Below are 15,842 nucleotides of genomic sequence, written 5' to 3'. Positions count from 1 at the left end.
GGGTTAATGGTGTGAGACCAGCACTTAAAGAAGAGCAGTCCAAACCATTGTACAAAAATGAAGGGAAAGGTCCTGCCCTGGCCTCTGTTTATTGACACGGCAAAAGCCCCAGAGCATTTCACTGAATTGGCTTTTTCTGCTGCAAAAAGACACAGGGCTGAAGGGAGGGGACTGAAGAAGTGCTGGTCAGGACAAGGCACAGGGCCCTGGGAGAGAAAACACCTATGCTAACCCCAAATCTGTCCCCTGTATGGGGGGCTGGAAACTACAGGGCCCCTCCACTGAGTCCACTAGTAGTCAAAACAAAGAGCACAACAAGAAAAGATGAGCATGCACATCCTTATCCTCGATATTTACCTAAACTTCTACCAACAAAATGCTTTTCCACTATGACCAGATACTTCCAGACTGCCTGGCTGAGAGGCTGTTTGCTTGTGCAGCCTTGGCAAATCCATGGCCATTTCAGCTGGAAGCAAAGCACTTGGCTGAAGGTCTCACCAGACCAGTGGTGGAGAGGGACTAAGACCCATTGTTTTGCACCACTGCCATCATCCACATCCCACAGGCATGATTTCAGACTCAGACTTCTGCAATGTCCTGAAGGAATGTCCTTTGTCCTTGTGAATGACCACCAAGCACACAGCCAGCAGGGACAGAAATGCAAAGCCTACCTTGAGCACCTCTGCCTGTGTGCAGGTGTCTGTCCCTCTCTGGATTAAACTGAGATCAGGGGCCTGTTCTGTGACCTCCTGTCTTCCCAAATGATACCTCCATAGTCTCACTTCTCAGCAGCAACAGGTGATGGCAGCATCACCCCTTCTAGTCAGTGCCAGCAGAAGGTACTCCTAAAATAAAGGCCATCTCAGAATCTTTCCCCTCTGCCAAGAGAGACAGTCCTATCCTGATGATTGGAGTTTCTGAGCACATATAATCCTTCCTAGCAAGAGACCAATGACTTTTCTGGATGGAAAATAGATTCTGAGGCAGCTCATTGTTAGGAACTTAAAAAACCACATTGTTAAATGACAGACCAAAACCTATCTGCTAAACTAACCTAGGAAAAACTTACTAATTCCTGCATGAACCAGTGGTTGTTTCATAATTGGGCTGGTGGAAACACCTATAGCTCTCTGCCTTTCTCAGCTGACACATCACAATAAAACATGATATGAGGTGACTCATTACCATCGTGTTCTATCACATCCATCTCATAATGCAACCTCAGACTTGAATTACATTAGCTGAATAATATTTTCCTAAGAAATCATGATAGAAAAATCTGTGGTTCCAAGGGAAGTCATTTTACTGATTAAAGAAAATGCCACCACCAAACCTGAATCCTGCTGAGAAAAATAGGGGCTCAGGTGCACCCAAACACATCCTCCCTGTACATCCCAGCAGGGCTGTCTGCTGGAGCAGAGGCACAGCAGGCAGGGGTCACCCATCACCTGAGTCTGTGTCTGCACTCAGGGCAAAAATGTATTGAGCAAAATCGCATTTACAGTGGAGCTGGATCTGACCCAGAACTGCAGAGCCAGACACGCTCTGGGCTTTGACAGGTCCTGACACAACCTTTTGGGGGCTCAGCTCAATGAGCTGGTTTTGCCTTTGCACTTTATCTGTCACTGTTTGCTGTCCTGTGCCCTCCCATCTCTCTGGATGTTCCTATCACTGACGTTTCCTCATAACTATTTCCCCAGATGTAAGATTTCCCAGATGACGTGGATGACCCAAAAACCCAGTAAGTGAACGCTTGCATGCCGCTGTCCTTGCACAAAATATGCTGATGGGAACAGGGAAACTCACAGCCCAGATTGCTACAGATGGGAAATACCTTCTGCATGTTGAACAAGAAGGGGTTGGCAGTGGAAAAGCCGTTGCACTGCCACGGGCAGTGCTGCAGAAATCGGGGACACGTGGAGTGACACCGCCCAGGACTCCCGGCAGTGCCTGCAGGAATGTGTCACTCCAGGAGCACGGTGCCTTCCCGAGGTTACTGGACCCATCTCCCTGGCTGGCAGGGATCCTTCAGCCAGTGCCAGCTTTCTGTGGGAGCGGGCAGCCTGGCAGTGGCCACAGACCCCAGCCCGGGTGCTGCCAGCCGGGCAGAGGCACAGACAGCGAACGCTTGGAGGAGCAATGAGTGAGGCAGGAGCTGAGGCTGAGCCAGGAGGAGCACATCCCAAATGCTGCCAAGGAATGTCCCATGACGTGATTGCAGCTGAGGGGGAGGGAAGGTGTGTGGGACCACACTCTGGAGATACCATCACTGCCATGAGCTCATGCGTTCGCACCCCAGAGCCTGTGAGAGCCTGGTGAGACTGAGGGCAGCAGAGCCTGTCCCCAGGTCTGCCCTTCCTGCATCCCAGGCTGTGCATGGCCCACTTCTCTTCCTGTCAGTGGAGTATTAGCAAGCTGATAGCATGCTACTCATGCTTGTCCAGATGGTCAGCACAATTTATGGAGCTGAGCCACTGTTTAACCATCTTTCCCCATTCTGAGAGGGTGATCAAAGGTAGGAAAGGCTTTCTGCAAGGAATGGCTCAATGTGCTGAACCTCTTGAGCCATAAAAGAGTTAACCAAAGGCTGGCATGAGTGTAAAATCACGAGTGCCATGGAAAAGGTGAGTGAGGACAGGTGGTAGGCAGTCTCTCTTTCCATGCTGGGATGGAGGAGGGGAAGAAGCCAAAGGAAGATGTAGGAGAGAGTTTTAAAACACAGCACCTATCTCATTACTAAGTGGAGTCACATGAGGAATGCCTTGTCACAGGACAATGAGTATTGAGCAGCTTTCTAGGTTAACAAGTCAATGGGAAAAAAATACTGGGTAACAAAAAGGCCATTTCTGGATCCAGGAGCCTCTGACCCACAAAGTGCCACGGCTGGGAAAACACTTTGGTGAGGTATAACATGCTTAGCCTGTTCGTGTGCTTTCCCCTAGGCAGCCACCATTAGTCACTATCAAAGACAGGACAGTGGGCCAGGCAGCTGACAGATCCTTTTCATGGGTACAAAGGGTGACTCACAGCCCAGGGAAGGCTCCAGTGCGGGCACCTCCTCCCCTCGCGTCCCGTGAAACCTGTGCTGTCACAGCTCCACCAGCATGGCAGGTTGGAGCTTGTGTCTGCTGCCAGGATCAAGTCAACCACCTGTGGTGAATGTCCCTTCCAGGTAGTGTGGGAACTGGTTTTTTAGTGCTTCAAAACCTCTCCTCAGTGCTCCTTCCCTTCCTTGGCTCTGAGTGTGCAGTCTGTTACAGAGGCTGCAAACCTCTGGTCTGATCTAGCTATATGCAGCAGCACTGCTCATCTAAACATATCAAACTGTCCAAAAAGCCACACATCTGAACTCAAAAAATCAGGCAGAAACACACATTTTACAGGTTTAACTCCATTACATTTAAGGGGTGTATGTGCATAAAAGCTTTGGTGTGATCCATGATTTTGCCATCTCAGTTTTCATCTCAAAAGCCTGGAAGTAAGTTTTGGTTTTTAAGTTAAAGGAAATTTTTCCAGCTGCAATCTCTAACATTAAAATAATGAAAAAAAAAAAAAAAACAAAACACGTGCCACAGAAGACTTCATTAAATTTCAACCACCAGGAGCCTAAAGAACAAGCAAATTGCTCAGCATTGACCAAAGGATGAGCACTTCCCAAACAAGGGATGGAAAAAATGACATCTGCTGTTTCAGTAGAAAGGTGCATGTGTGTGCCAATGGAAACAGACACTGAAGAGTTGCAATTAGACATCCAGCCAGCACAGTGAGGTTCCCTTCCCTCCTTGAACACATCCTAGAAAATCCATGATTGCTTCCAGGCAGATATTGAGGCGTTTCCCTGAAATCAAAGCATTCAGACTCATTATCAGCACAAGTGCTTTCATCTCCCTCTCACACTCACTTCTTACTTTTTGGGCTGGTTTTGCAGTGACAACATGAGGCCTTCAGGAAGAGGCAGGTTCCTGCCTATCTCAAGTCTGGGATACTTGAATCTGTAGTTCAAGATATGCCAAATGACATGGTCAGTCTCTTCTTGATGAGAGCAGAACCATTTCCATGCTTGGAAATGTCATCTCATGTCAGCTCACCCACTTTGTAAGTGCTTCAGGGCTTAACAGCCCCTGCTGTCAGGGGTTAACAGCTGGTGGCTAAGAGGGCACCAACAAGGTACATAACACACCAGACACTTCCTAACACTCCACCTAATCCTTTTGGGCTAGAAGTGCTTGTGAAGAGACAAAGTGTGCTGACACAGGGCAGGTCAGTCAATCATAGCTCCAAATATGAACATGTACTGAGATCTGTATGTGGCTCTAAGTGCCCTCTTAATTCTCATCAATGGGGAGGAAAGTTCCCTTGCCTTGAGTTTTTAGTGCAACAGGTAGCAATGAGAAAAAATTTTCAGAGAATGATAAAAAGTGTCTTAAGACCAGCTTCCCCCTTGGAAAAAACAGAATTAAATATAGCTAATCATGGGCAAATATGCCATCCCCACCCTCCCATCAATGTGTGAGTTACAGGGCAGCAAGGTGTTCTGTGGGCAAGGAAATGTGAGAGAGCCCTAAAATGTGAGCTCAGTTTGGACATAAATGAGAACTGCACAAGATAACCAGGATCTGAAATGCAGGAAGGACTAACCTGTGCATCCAGGGAATCCTGTGCAACTAGTACACAAAACAAAAGGGAAAAAATGGAAATTAATAGAATAAAACAATGGCATTTGATATAGTAACAAGCTAATCCCACCACTTGATAGGCACCAGTTTGGTGGCACATGGGGGGGAACATTCCTGAAGAACAAGTGGGTACAGGTCACACATTGCAAATGTGTTGGGAAAACAGGCAGGTTAATGCTTACCTGATGATTACTGCACATTTTCTAGATATTTGACTCATCATCTTTTCAGTTTGTTATTTCAAGAAATATATACAAAGGCTCATGAGATAGTTTGAAATTTGGGGAAAAGGAAAGTCTGTAAATGCAGCCAAGCTGACAGAAGGAAACAGAGCTCTGTGTTACCTCTAGGAGCAGGATGTACAGATCTGCAAGCTGCTCATGAAGGTGGCACCAGCACGGAGGAGCTGAAAACTTGAAAAATACTTTTTTATCATTCTGACACCTACGCACTCTGAGATCATTTATTTCAGGTCAAAGTCTTGCCAAATCTTGGTTCAAAGAATAGACAGTGCACATCTCTGAAAGGTGTGGAAAAACAGCTGAATTTAAACCATTTTCATAGTGGCAGCTTCCAAGTGAGGAGCAGGAACATTTATCTGTCAGCCTTGTGTTTGTTTGCAATTGTGTCCCCTCTATTGCAAAACTGGGGTTTTTCCAGTGTTATCTTTTTAAGGGATACCTTTCAGTGTATCCTTCCTGTTACTCAACTGTTATTTACCCTAGTAAATGTATTTTCTTATAGGATATATTTCAGGTCTTGGAGCCCAGGTATCTGCTCCATAAAAAGAAACATTTTGCAGTACATTTTATACATCACATCAGGCACCATATTTAAGGTAGCTCTGTTTCTGTTCTCAGCTCTTCCACAGAAGTACTGTGGGATGGGCAGGATTCATTTCCCAACTTTCACAATACATTTATTCACAGCCACTCTTGGGCCAGCATCATCTGTTATCAGTTGTGGTCTCTCACACCCACCTGCATTTTTTCCTACCCTGTAGTTCAAGACACATATTTAAGTGCCCACATCATCAGGCAGCCTTCACCTGTGGCAGATGGATGCACTGGGACACAGATCCATGTGCCTGCTCCTACAGACACAGCACAGCTCCAGGCTGTCCTGGAAGCACCACAGACATGAACACAGTGCTACAGCCACTCTACATTTGAGCAGCTCCCCTTCAGCTGAAATCCAGAAATAATTGGGCTGAGAAAGAAGGAATAAGGCTCAATGGCCACGGGCCCTCATCTCTTAATTTCCAGGCAAGCTCGGACAGATTCTGGGTAGTTATGGGAGAGATGACGCCCGTGGTTCCCTCCTCTGGGGACTCTGTTTCCCAGGAGTTTCTCCCAGGGGTGTAGGAGGCCACCTGCAAGCAGGGCAGCTTCCAGAGGAGTAAGGATGCCTTTGTTGAGACAGGCTTTTCCTCACTAATTTAGAGCCTGCCTGCAGGTCTCCTAATTAATGCTCTACCCACCTCCATCAAGCCTAACACAGGGATTGAGTCAAGGAAATATTTATGCACCAAATCCCTGTCTGCTCTAGCTCTTCAAGGCACATTCCTGATCTGGAGCCACTCTGTCCCATTACGTGAGGCTGCTCACAGCACAGGGACAGCCCTGTGCTGGCGTCACCTCGCCCTTTCTCCACCTCTGCTGCTTTTCCAAAGCATGCACCATGTCCCCAACAAATAATGAGCAGTAACAGTTTTAAACCAACATATGTATGGGGGGCATTTCTCCTAGAATATGGAAAGCAACCTAACCAGGATGCAGTTCAGTGTTGTTCATTATCCAGGATGAATATTCCTTGCATGGCAAATGTGCAAGCTCTGCTTGAAGTATACTCTCCTCATAGTGATGTTTCCAGCCAGAATGAACCCTCATTTTCCAGTATCAGCCATTTGACACAGGGACTGCATTGACTTGCTCATGGATTTAACAAAAGGAATTACCTGGAATGCTTGTGGGCGTTGTGTGAATGAGGACTGTCCCCCTATGCTTACAGCCTGAACTTTAATGGAAATGAACCAGACAACTGATGCCAGTCTACAGTACAGTGCAAGAGGACAAAGTATAAAGGCAGATTTTCTTTATTTTTAAATATTAGTAACACTGCACAAAAAAAAAAAAAAAAAAAGTGGTACTTAAGTGACAGAAAACTGGTACTCAGTCCTTATTTAATTTAACCATAATTTACAGACCCTAAGAGAGTTCACAAATGGTTATTGTGTGTTATATGGTGCCTGCAGAGGGTTACATTGGGTAATTGAAGCTAAACCATTCAGATAGCAGAGACACCAGAATCTGTTATATCAAACCATGCTAGAATGCAGACTTTGGCTTTTCTGTTTAGCTCCTCTCTTAGACCATTGTGTGCATTCCTGCATCTTTGAAACGTTAGGATGAGTGAGTTTCTCCAGTAACTGTGGACTTTCAATATTGCCAGGTTTAAGGCTGTTACATCAACAACATATTGGCAAGAGGAAGACAAAAGAAACAAAACAAAACCATAAGCTGCTAACTCCTACCTGGAGGTTAAAAAAAGGAGACAACACACTGACAAGAAACATGCAGGTAAATGCTTAAGGCAACAACAGAGGGGCTCTGTACACACTAAAAGGTTAAGAGAAGCAATGTGTCATGCACATGAGACAAGTATGGGAAGCAAGGAAGTCATCTTGCCAGGAAATATGTATTTCTTTTAAATCTAAGATATCTTTTCAAGCTAAAAAAAAAAAATAGTCCTGCAATAAAACTGATACAAAATGCTTTCATACAGAAAGGTATAAGTTCTTTGCAGAAACAAGTTGATAAAATCTAAAACGGATGCTGAAAAAATGTTTGTTATCTAAAACCTACTCAGGAGAAACAAAAAGCAGTTTTAAAGTAGCACTTAGATCATTTGTCTCTAGGTTCTGAAAATGAACTTTTAAAATAAGGAATGATTTCACTCAGGAGTCAACTAAGCCTAAAGAAATCAGTAGGAGTGCTTACAGGAGACCATTCTTAAAATCAGAAGATATAACTTCAAGATACAATTTAATCTGAGGGAACATTTTAATAGGGACAGAACTGCCCAGCCTGGGGAAAAAAAAAAAAAACAAAACCAAAAACCCAACCATAAAAGTCACTTATTAATCTTGCATAAATTACCCTATAAGAGCTCATGTCTCAGTCCCACTCCCAACAACATGGGTGAACAGGACTCTTCTTTCAGCGGGCCTGATTGGATGCCAGTGACCAACAAGCAGGCATTTGCCTTTTATATCCTACAAGACAAGTAACAAACACTAGACTAGAGTTGCCTTAGTCCCAGGGAAGGAAGAGGTAAGAAATTCTGTAACTCTTTCCAATCTCCAAACATAACACACATCTAACCACGACCTGCCTCGTCTGAATTCCCCAACCTGAACGGGCAAGAAAGCCACTCCGTGAAACTAAAAGGAATAACGTAGTGCAATTTTAGTACAGTTTTAAACATGAGTCACTTCCTTGGTAGCAGTGTGAACAATCAAAAAATATACACAAAAAAGAGTTGTGCTCGAGGGTACATGAAGTTGTTGTCATTATTTTAAAGGTATTGGCATAGCAGAGAAGTCCATTTTAGTAACTCGCTTTGGTTGACTTCTTCTTCTTCAGTTCCTCTCTCTGCTTCTGCTTCCTCCTCTTGCTGCCTTCTTTGTATCCTGAGGAAACATGGCTTGTAAAACACTTTTCACAGCATTCACAGACTTTTCTCTCTAGCAAAAGCACATGTTCTCTGAATGGTTTAAATACTATTAAAGAAAAGGTCTGGCTTCCTAATGTGTTGTTTTTTTTTTTTAATTGCCATTTCTACTATATCCCCCATTCTACTATATCCCTTACATAGGATAGAAAGAAAATACTACCAATCTTTGAAGTTTTAAAAGATCTGGAGAACTTTCAAAATACTTCAAAGCCATTCAGGAAAAGCTTCAAAATTAGAGCACATGCAAAACCAGAATAATTTTCAAAAAGGAAGCAATAAATAAGACTTAGGCAGGAGGAGCAATTTAAGTACTGGCATTTCCTGCTCACGGTAGTCAGAGTTACCACGATATTTGCATTTCCATTTTAAGACTAGGGAATGCCAAGAATCCTGAGTAAATAAGAAGGTGCTCAGTGTTTACCAATATATATTTTATATGCTGGTCATCAGCCTGCTCATGCTTAACTATGCACCACAGGTTATATTTGACTGCAGCCCCAATGGTGCATGAAAGCATTGAGTTCAAGCAACAATTATTTGCTACAGTTTCAGTAGGCACAAGCTTCCAGCCATGTGATCATCATTCCAATGGTTTATTACCCCCACAGAGATGTGTGTAAAACAGGTCTTGCTCAGCATCACACCTTTTCCTCCAAACTTGCAGTAAAATCCACCTTGCTGGCAAACTTGCACGGGCAGTGAACTGTGTGAACCACCACATCTACCCAGGTGCACTCATAAATCTAAACTGAGAGCCACTAAACATTTCCCTCAGACAGTCATTCTGTGGTGTTTTGAGACAGCTGGAGGGATCTTTCAGCTCAGTGGTGCTCTGTCACTGGAAATCAGCACAGTCCAGTGACCTGGGCCAGCACAGAGCAGAGCAGCCCCTGCAATCCAGCCGAGGGGCAGGGCTGGGAGTCAGAGGAATGGCTCTGTGGAAAGGCACAGCTCTGCCTGTATGGAAATCTCTTTTCTTCCTCTGTCCTGTCAGCAGGCAGGCAGAGATGGCCCCAAGGGAGCAGTTTCACCAGAGCACCTGGTTCTCCACCAATTTATCAATAGCAAAACTAAGATGGGAAGAGGAAGTGGTGGGAGGCCAGGGGAGTACAAAGCCACACTGTGGCTGCAGTTTGCTCCTCACCAGAGCTCCTCCCAAGCACAGTTAGAGATGTGCCCACAGCAGAGCTGAAGTTCTTCAGTTTAAGTTTAAGACTTGGGGAGAAGCACGAGGTAAGTCTTTTGGCCAAAACCATTTGAGACATTACCAAAAGCTTAGAGGAAATACACTCACTTGTAGCAATGGGAAACTGTTCCAGGTTATCACTCTAGCTCCTGTGCTGTACCCACAGCATGACTTCATCTTTTGCAATTATCTGAGTCAAGAGTCAGGATATTTACTTAGAAATTCTGCCATGAGCAATCAGCCTGCACAAAGTTAGAGTGGAAACCAGTTTTCTTGTTTAAGGAAGAGAGAACTGGTGGTGCTTAGCAGAATTGCAGATGATACTGGGTTTTCCCTGCACTCTGTCACCCCCTGAGCTAAACTCCTGTCCCTGTTCACTGTGTGAACATCTCCTCACTAAGAACTCCATCCAGGAAGTTTCCTGCCACGTCAGCCCCTTGGTCACCTGTACATCACCAAAAATTGGATCCTTTTGCACTCAATTCACTGAGGAAGGCACCCATCCCTGAAGGGCTCCAGAATCTCCCTGCTTTCCCACAGAGGTCAAGGGAGGCACAAGAGCTGTGCTGACTCCTGAGAATCAGTCATCTGGGGGGGTGTTAGTCAAAGGATTCCTCCCTTTACTGGAAGGAAAAGCAGCATCATATCAGCTCATCAGAGCTAGCTCATGTAATAACTATGAAACGATAACACAGATATTTGGGAAAGGATCATTAAACCCTAGCAGGTACTAGCTTCAGAATGTTTTTCATTTTTTATTCTCAAAATAGTGTCAGTATTTCTAAAAGGTTTCCACAATCAAGCATGATAGCATTTGATGCTGCTATTTTATATTATAATACTTTTTTTTTTTTTGCAATGGTCCATTTTCTTCAAATGCTTGAGATTTTGAAAGCAATTCTAGCAACTGTTTCTTAAAAATACTGAGTCAATGTAAATTATGACTTGAAGTGAATGCCCCATAATTTATTGTCTTATAATTGAAACAACTCAAATGTTAAAATATTGTGGTATGAAGATATTTAGGCATTTGACAACAGGGTCTCCTACCAGCCTCTGGTTTGATAAGGCTGAAAAGTGGAAATCTTTCAAGCGTTATCACTGACACACAGAAAGAGATTGCCCAAAGTAGGAGATAACACACAAACACAGAGTATTCCTCAAGAGAAAACTGCCAGGTCTTTTCTGTTTTGAGCCTGCTGTGATAAATAATTTCACTGCCTGCCATTTCCTTTTCTACCCCCACCTAAGAAGAAAGGATAGGTCAAACTTTGCCAGTCTGTTGCTCCAGCGATGCTGGGTGATAACAGCCAAAAAGCTGATCCAAACAAGTGAAGCAGCTCCTAACATAAATAAGAATTGCACACTAAAGATGTAACCCTTCGGTGTCTATTCCACTCCAATACTTCAACCAACACTAATTGAAAGTATATTTAGCTGCCTTGGTTACAAGACTAGCCCCAAAGTCATGAGACAATAAAATCTGAATTAGAAAGCAGCAGCCCCATGACTGATCACTCTGCAGTGAGCCTGGCGAGTCTCCAGCACCCCAAAGTGTCCATAGAAACTTCCCATAGTAAGTGCCAGCCTGAACTAGCTTCAGCCAAGCAGTGCTGGCCTTGGAGAAGGCTGCTCAGATTTCCACCCTTAGCAGCAATCTTTAGCCACCCAAACTCTAGAAATGCCTCACGGGGCAGAGGGAGAACAGGTTGCCAAGAGCTTCACCGAGCTGTGACGTTTGGAAAACAGAGTCACTCACGTGCAGATAGAAATCTCCCTAAGTTGGTATTTCTTGCCTTTGTCAGCTGCCAGGGGCAGAGATGGGGTAAGCAAGAATCCACACCATTTGGAATTACACCTGCTTTACTGCTTGGATAATTCTTGTCTAAAACAAACAGCATCAGCTAACTCACTCCTTCCATGTCATCCCCTTCTTTTCTACTTCAGGAAGAGCCATAAGGAGCACATTCAGGAGCTATTCCAGCTTTCATAAAGCTGCTGAAGGCTGAAAACAACTTCCAGAAACACTTAGGTGCAACTCCTTCCAACCATCACTCAGCAAGGACCCAAACAAACTGGGAAGCTTCTCTGCTGTGTCCCAGCCTGACTTTCCTTCTGGCTTTCTACTTCCCTGCCACCTGCACCTCCCAAAGTCACGAGTTTGTTCAGTCACTGGCTGTGAAACTCATCACACTCTTGGGTGGCAGCTGCAAGGGAGGCGCGCACGTCGGGCGGCCGATCCAAAGGCACAAGTGTCCTGGGGAAGACACTCCTACCCAATGCATTCCTGGTGTCCTGCTTTTTCCTGCCCTGCCTGACATCTGCCTGCTCTACCAGGATGCAGAGAGGAGCCACAGGTCTGCTCCACCTTCCTTCTGCCAGCACAGAGCAGCGTAGGAGTGAGCAGAAGGAAACAAGGGGTTCAGTCACAGCTGACAATTAACACTCAGCATCGCTGCTGCTTGACCCACACCAGTGAGCAATAAAGGCCACAGCACAATTTTTATAGAAGATCTGCCAAGGTGAAGACTTTGGAGGAGCCTCCTTCCAATTTCAGAGTGAAACACTGAGGTTGGCAGTGGGAGGGATTCAAATTTTCTGCTCAAGTTTTGGAGAAAATGTTCTCCAAGATCTACCAACTTTTTGCTAAGACTGTGGCCTTCTTTCAAAGCATGGAAGCAGCCATGGCCCCAGCACCCACAGAGCTCTAAAAGGGCAGTGAGGCACTTTCAAGCTGGGGTTCTTGTAGTGCTCTTTCTAATTTTCTGGTCTTAGAAATATCTCTCTAGTCAAAACAATAAACTGCTGTTTCAAAGGCAGCTGGCTTACTTCTGAATTTCAGCCTCCCTCTGTTATTTTAGACTGACCACACTCACATATGCCATTGTAAAAATTCACCCCAGATCACAGCTTGAGTATAATTTCATGTGTGACTCAATTTGCAATTACAACTTTGCACTTTCACATCCCCTCCCCTCAGCCTGAGCCACTACCCAGCACAACCTGACCTACTAATTCCCTCTCCTCATCCACAGCTCCTGCCCGTGCCATGGAGCATCGTGGAGAGGGAGCCTTCAGTCAAGACCTGGGGTGACAAAACCTCCCACCCTGTCTAGGTATGCTGTTCCACTATTCAATTATCCACTCTGTTAAATCCAAGGTCTGAATTCTCCAGTTTCACTGGCCAACCTGGTGATGTAATCCCAACTTTGATGTTTTAGAGGACTGAAAAGCTTTAGCAGCTTGCAGGAGCCTTCTTCCTGCTTGCTCACCATGCCAGTTTCTTTACCAGTTCTGCCTAGAATTGCCACAAGAACAAACCAAACCAGATACCACTGTATGCCTCCTGTTAATTAGGGTAACACAAGCACTGAATGAATTTCCAAGGTTTTACTCCCAAATGGCAAGCAAAAGCTTGCAAGGCTGTGCAGCCGTGGAAGCCCTTCCACACACAGCCCAGCTGTCTTTGATGGGTAACAAGATGATTTTGTACCAGCAGCCAAAACACCACGAGTGAAGGCAGCTCTGGGCTAAGCCTGGGGGCAACCAGCCAGTCTCCAAACCCACCAGCCAGTCTCCAAACCCACCAGCCAGTCTCCAAACCCACTAGCCAGTCTCCAAACCCACCAGCCAGCCTTCCCAGCCCTGCCCCACACGGGTACAGCTGTTATCCCACTTGCACAGTTACAGGGGATGTGGAGCAAAGGGAGGGAAAACTCCATCTCTGCACCTCCAGCATTCCTCATGTATTAGACTTCCACAAAAATCAGTGGCTTTGCTTTCCTTTCTCTTTCCATTACATGCCCAAAATGAAGTTTGTGATGGAATTATAAAGTAATTAGTTTGGATACCAAAGCACATCACTGTTACTAGTTAGTAAAGTGTAATTCAGGAAACTGCACATTGGTAAAAAGAACAAAGACTGAATTAAAGATGAAATGAACTACAAACAGTTCAACTTTCCAGCAGAGGAAACCATGCCAGGAAAGGATCAAGATTAGTTAAGCTAGTTCTTTTAGAGTGGTTTCCTCTTCACAGATGCCAGCAAATGAAAATGCAGCAAAAAATGAATTATTAATGTTGTAAGTTGTAGGTTAATGCAAGCTGTTTCTTTGAAAAGGAAGAGCAAACCTTGCAATATTATCTTCCAAATAATGAAATTCGTATCTTTTTTTTTTTTTTTTTACTATTTTAACAATTAAACATTTCAATCATTCTTGCTGGATAAAGGTCAAAACTCTCAAATCCAAAGCAGTAGTTTTTAAGGGGTAGTTACCACTACCTCTGGCATTAACAGCTGCCATCCCCAGGTCTCTGCTGGCATTAGCACCACTTTGACACAGCTCAGATCCCCCCAGTCAGCTCTGTATCACACTAAAAGGGAGCACATAAATTGCAGTATCTGAATTCTTATTTCAAAAATTCCTTTTTGGAGCTAGAGAACTGTTTGATATATTCAGCAACTTCAGAGCACAAGAGGTGAAGTTTTATTCTAAAAGGCCATTATGAAACCGAGAACAGTTTCCAGAGCAATTTCTACTTAAACACAAAGTGTCCATGGTAGATGGAGAATTAAATTAAACTCTCAATTTTTTGTTAAATACCCACTGTGATAACTGGTAATCCAGACTAAGGAGAGGATTCATCTCACCTCTGGATATTGCCAGTCTACAGGAGTTGGCCAGCCTTTCCTCTTGGGCACTAGAGAGATGCCACTTCCAGAGGGATTCCCACCACATAGCCAAGATAAACCTATCCCCTTCTCCTTCATTTAAATTTCCTACAGACTTACAAATCAAAACCCAAACAGTCCCATCCTTAAAGCTGGGAAAAGAGAACCACTTCACTGCAGGTGAATCATCAATGGCTGAGGGTTCGCTTGAGATGATCCAACTGGGACAACATCTAAAACTCTGCGTGGTCCCACTGCCAAGAATCCCACACTGGTGGTGGCAAAACCATCTGATTCAAGGTGGAACTGCACCTGCTTTGAGGCCATTGAACTCAACTGTTTCCCAGTGAACTGAGAGGGCTTTGGAGCAAGGCAGAAATGGTGCCATTCTCTCCCAACGCCGGCCCGTGTAAGCACGGCAGTGATCGATGAGAAGCCAAGCGAGTCGAGTGGTCTCTGTAATTACAGAGCTGTGCTGGTGAAGCTGCTTGCTGGGCAAGGCACTCAGCAGAGGTGAACACCCATGAAGGGAAATGGCATTACTGGCCAGGGCTCGTGCACACACTCCCCAGGGAGGGATTAAGACACTCACGTAGGTTTTTATGACTGACTCGACCAGTCCTTCAGCAGCCCTGTCCATCAGAGGAACAGCAGGCAAAATATTTAAATCAAGAGTAAAATCTTAGTCTTACTGCAATCAAGTTTTCACCCTGAGTCTGTTTTGGCAACTCACAATCTACTGGTAGAAGACAGCATTTTGTGATTGCACTAATACTTCTGGAAATTAATTTTAATTGCAAACTTGTGCGTCTTGGAGCATAAATAATTTCACAGCAAAAAGTCCTAAGCAATCTTAAAAATTGCTCCAAAAATTGCACGGTGCATGTAAAACTCAGCTGCTTCTTGGAATCCATTGCAAAATACTGTGATTGCAAAGACCCTTGTGTGTCCAAAGGCAGAGCCAAGGTTTTCTTTTGTCAGCCACAGACAGATGAGACCAAACCTGTAGCCCTTCCTTGTGTGGGAGGCCTCAGCCCAGAGGTTACATTCAGGCCTCTGTAACTTTTTGCTTTTTGCTTTTTTTAAAAAAAAGATTTAACTTGGTCATCTTTAAAGACACAAACAGCAACTTATCAGGAAGACATTAATCTAAATTATTCTGTTTTTTCAATATGTCATCTATCATAATATCTTTACGTCTTCCATACAGAAGACCTTGTTAGGTTTAAAGGCTCACAAACACCTTGGAAGTTGGTATAGCACTGGGAGTACATGAGCACCTCTTGTGGGATACAATGCATGTTTTTCATGGGCTGTGTGTACCCTGAGAAGTCTCATAGGCTCACACTTCCCAGCACTTCACCTGATCTCACACTACTGAGAAGGGTCCTTGCTTTGGACGTCCAAGTAGAAAGGCATCTTTCATGTTTCAGAAAAACCTGTCCTCACAGTCCTGGATGATCTCTGACCACAGGTTCCAATTAAATCAAGTAATTACGAGGACTTCATTGTCCAAGATAGCCTCTGGACTACATTGCCAAAAAAATTACAGACTAGAAATATATCAAAGGAC

At 44.5% G+C, this 15,842-nt stretch overlaps 1 protein-coding gene across 2 annotated transcripts in view; it reads right to left on the bottom strand.

Moving 5' to 3' along the window:
• Positions 1–6,825: 6,825 nt before the first annotated feature.
• Positions 6,826–15,842, bottom strand: part of DNAJB6 (DnaJ heat shock protein family (Hsp40) member B6) — a 57,945-nt gene continuing 48,928 nt past the window's right edge. For both annotated transcript variants that reach the window (XM_059839720.1, XM_059839729.1), the window contains exon 10: positions 6,826–8,367. In XM_059839720.1, coding sequence (XP_059695703.1) covers positions 8,285–8,367 — 83 coding nt within the window. In that variant the 3' untranslated portion in view covers positions 6,826–8,284. The remainder of the gene's footprint in view (positions 8,368–15,842) is intronic.

This window comes from Haemorhous mexicanus, chromosome 1 (assembly GCF_027477595.1).
Source record: "Haemorhous mexicanus isolate bHaeMex1 chromosome 1, bHaeMex1.pri, whole genome shotgun sequence".
NCBI classification, from domain to species: Eukaryota; Metazoa; Chordata; class Aves; order Passeriformes; family Fringillidae; genus Haemorhous; species Haemorhous mexicanus.
This window is presented reverse-complemented; position numbering and strand designations above follow the sequence as displayed.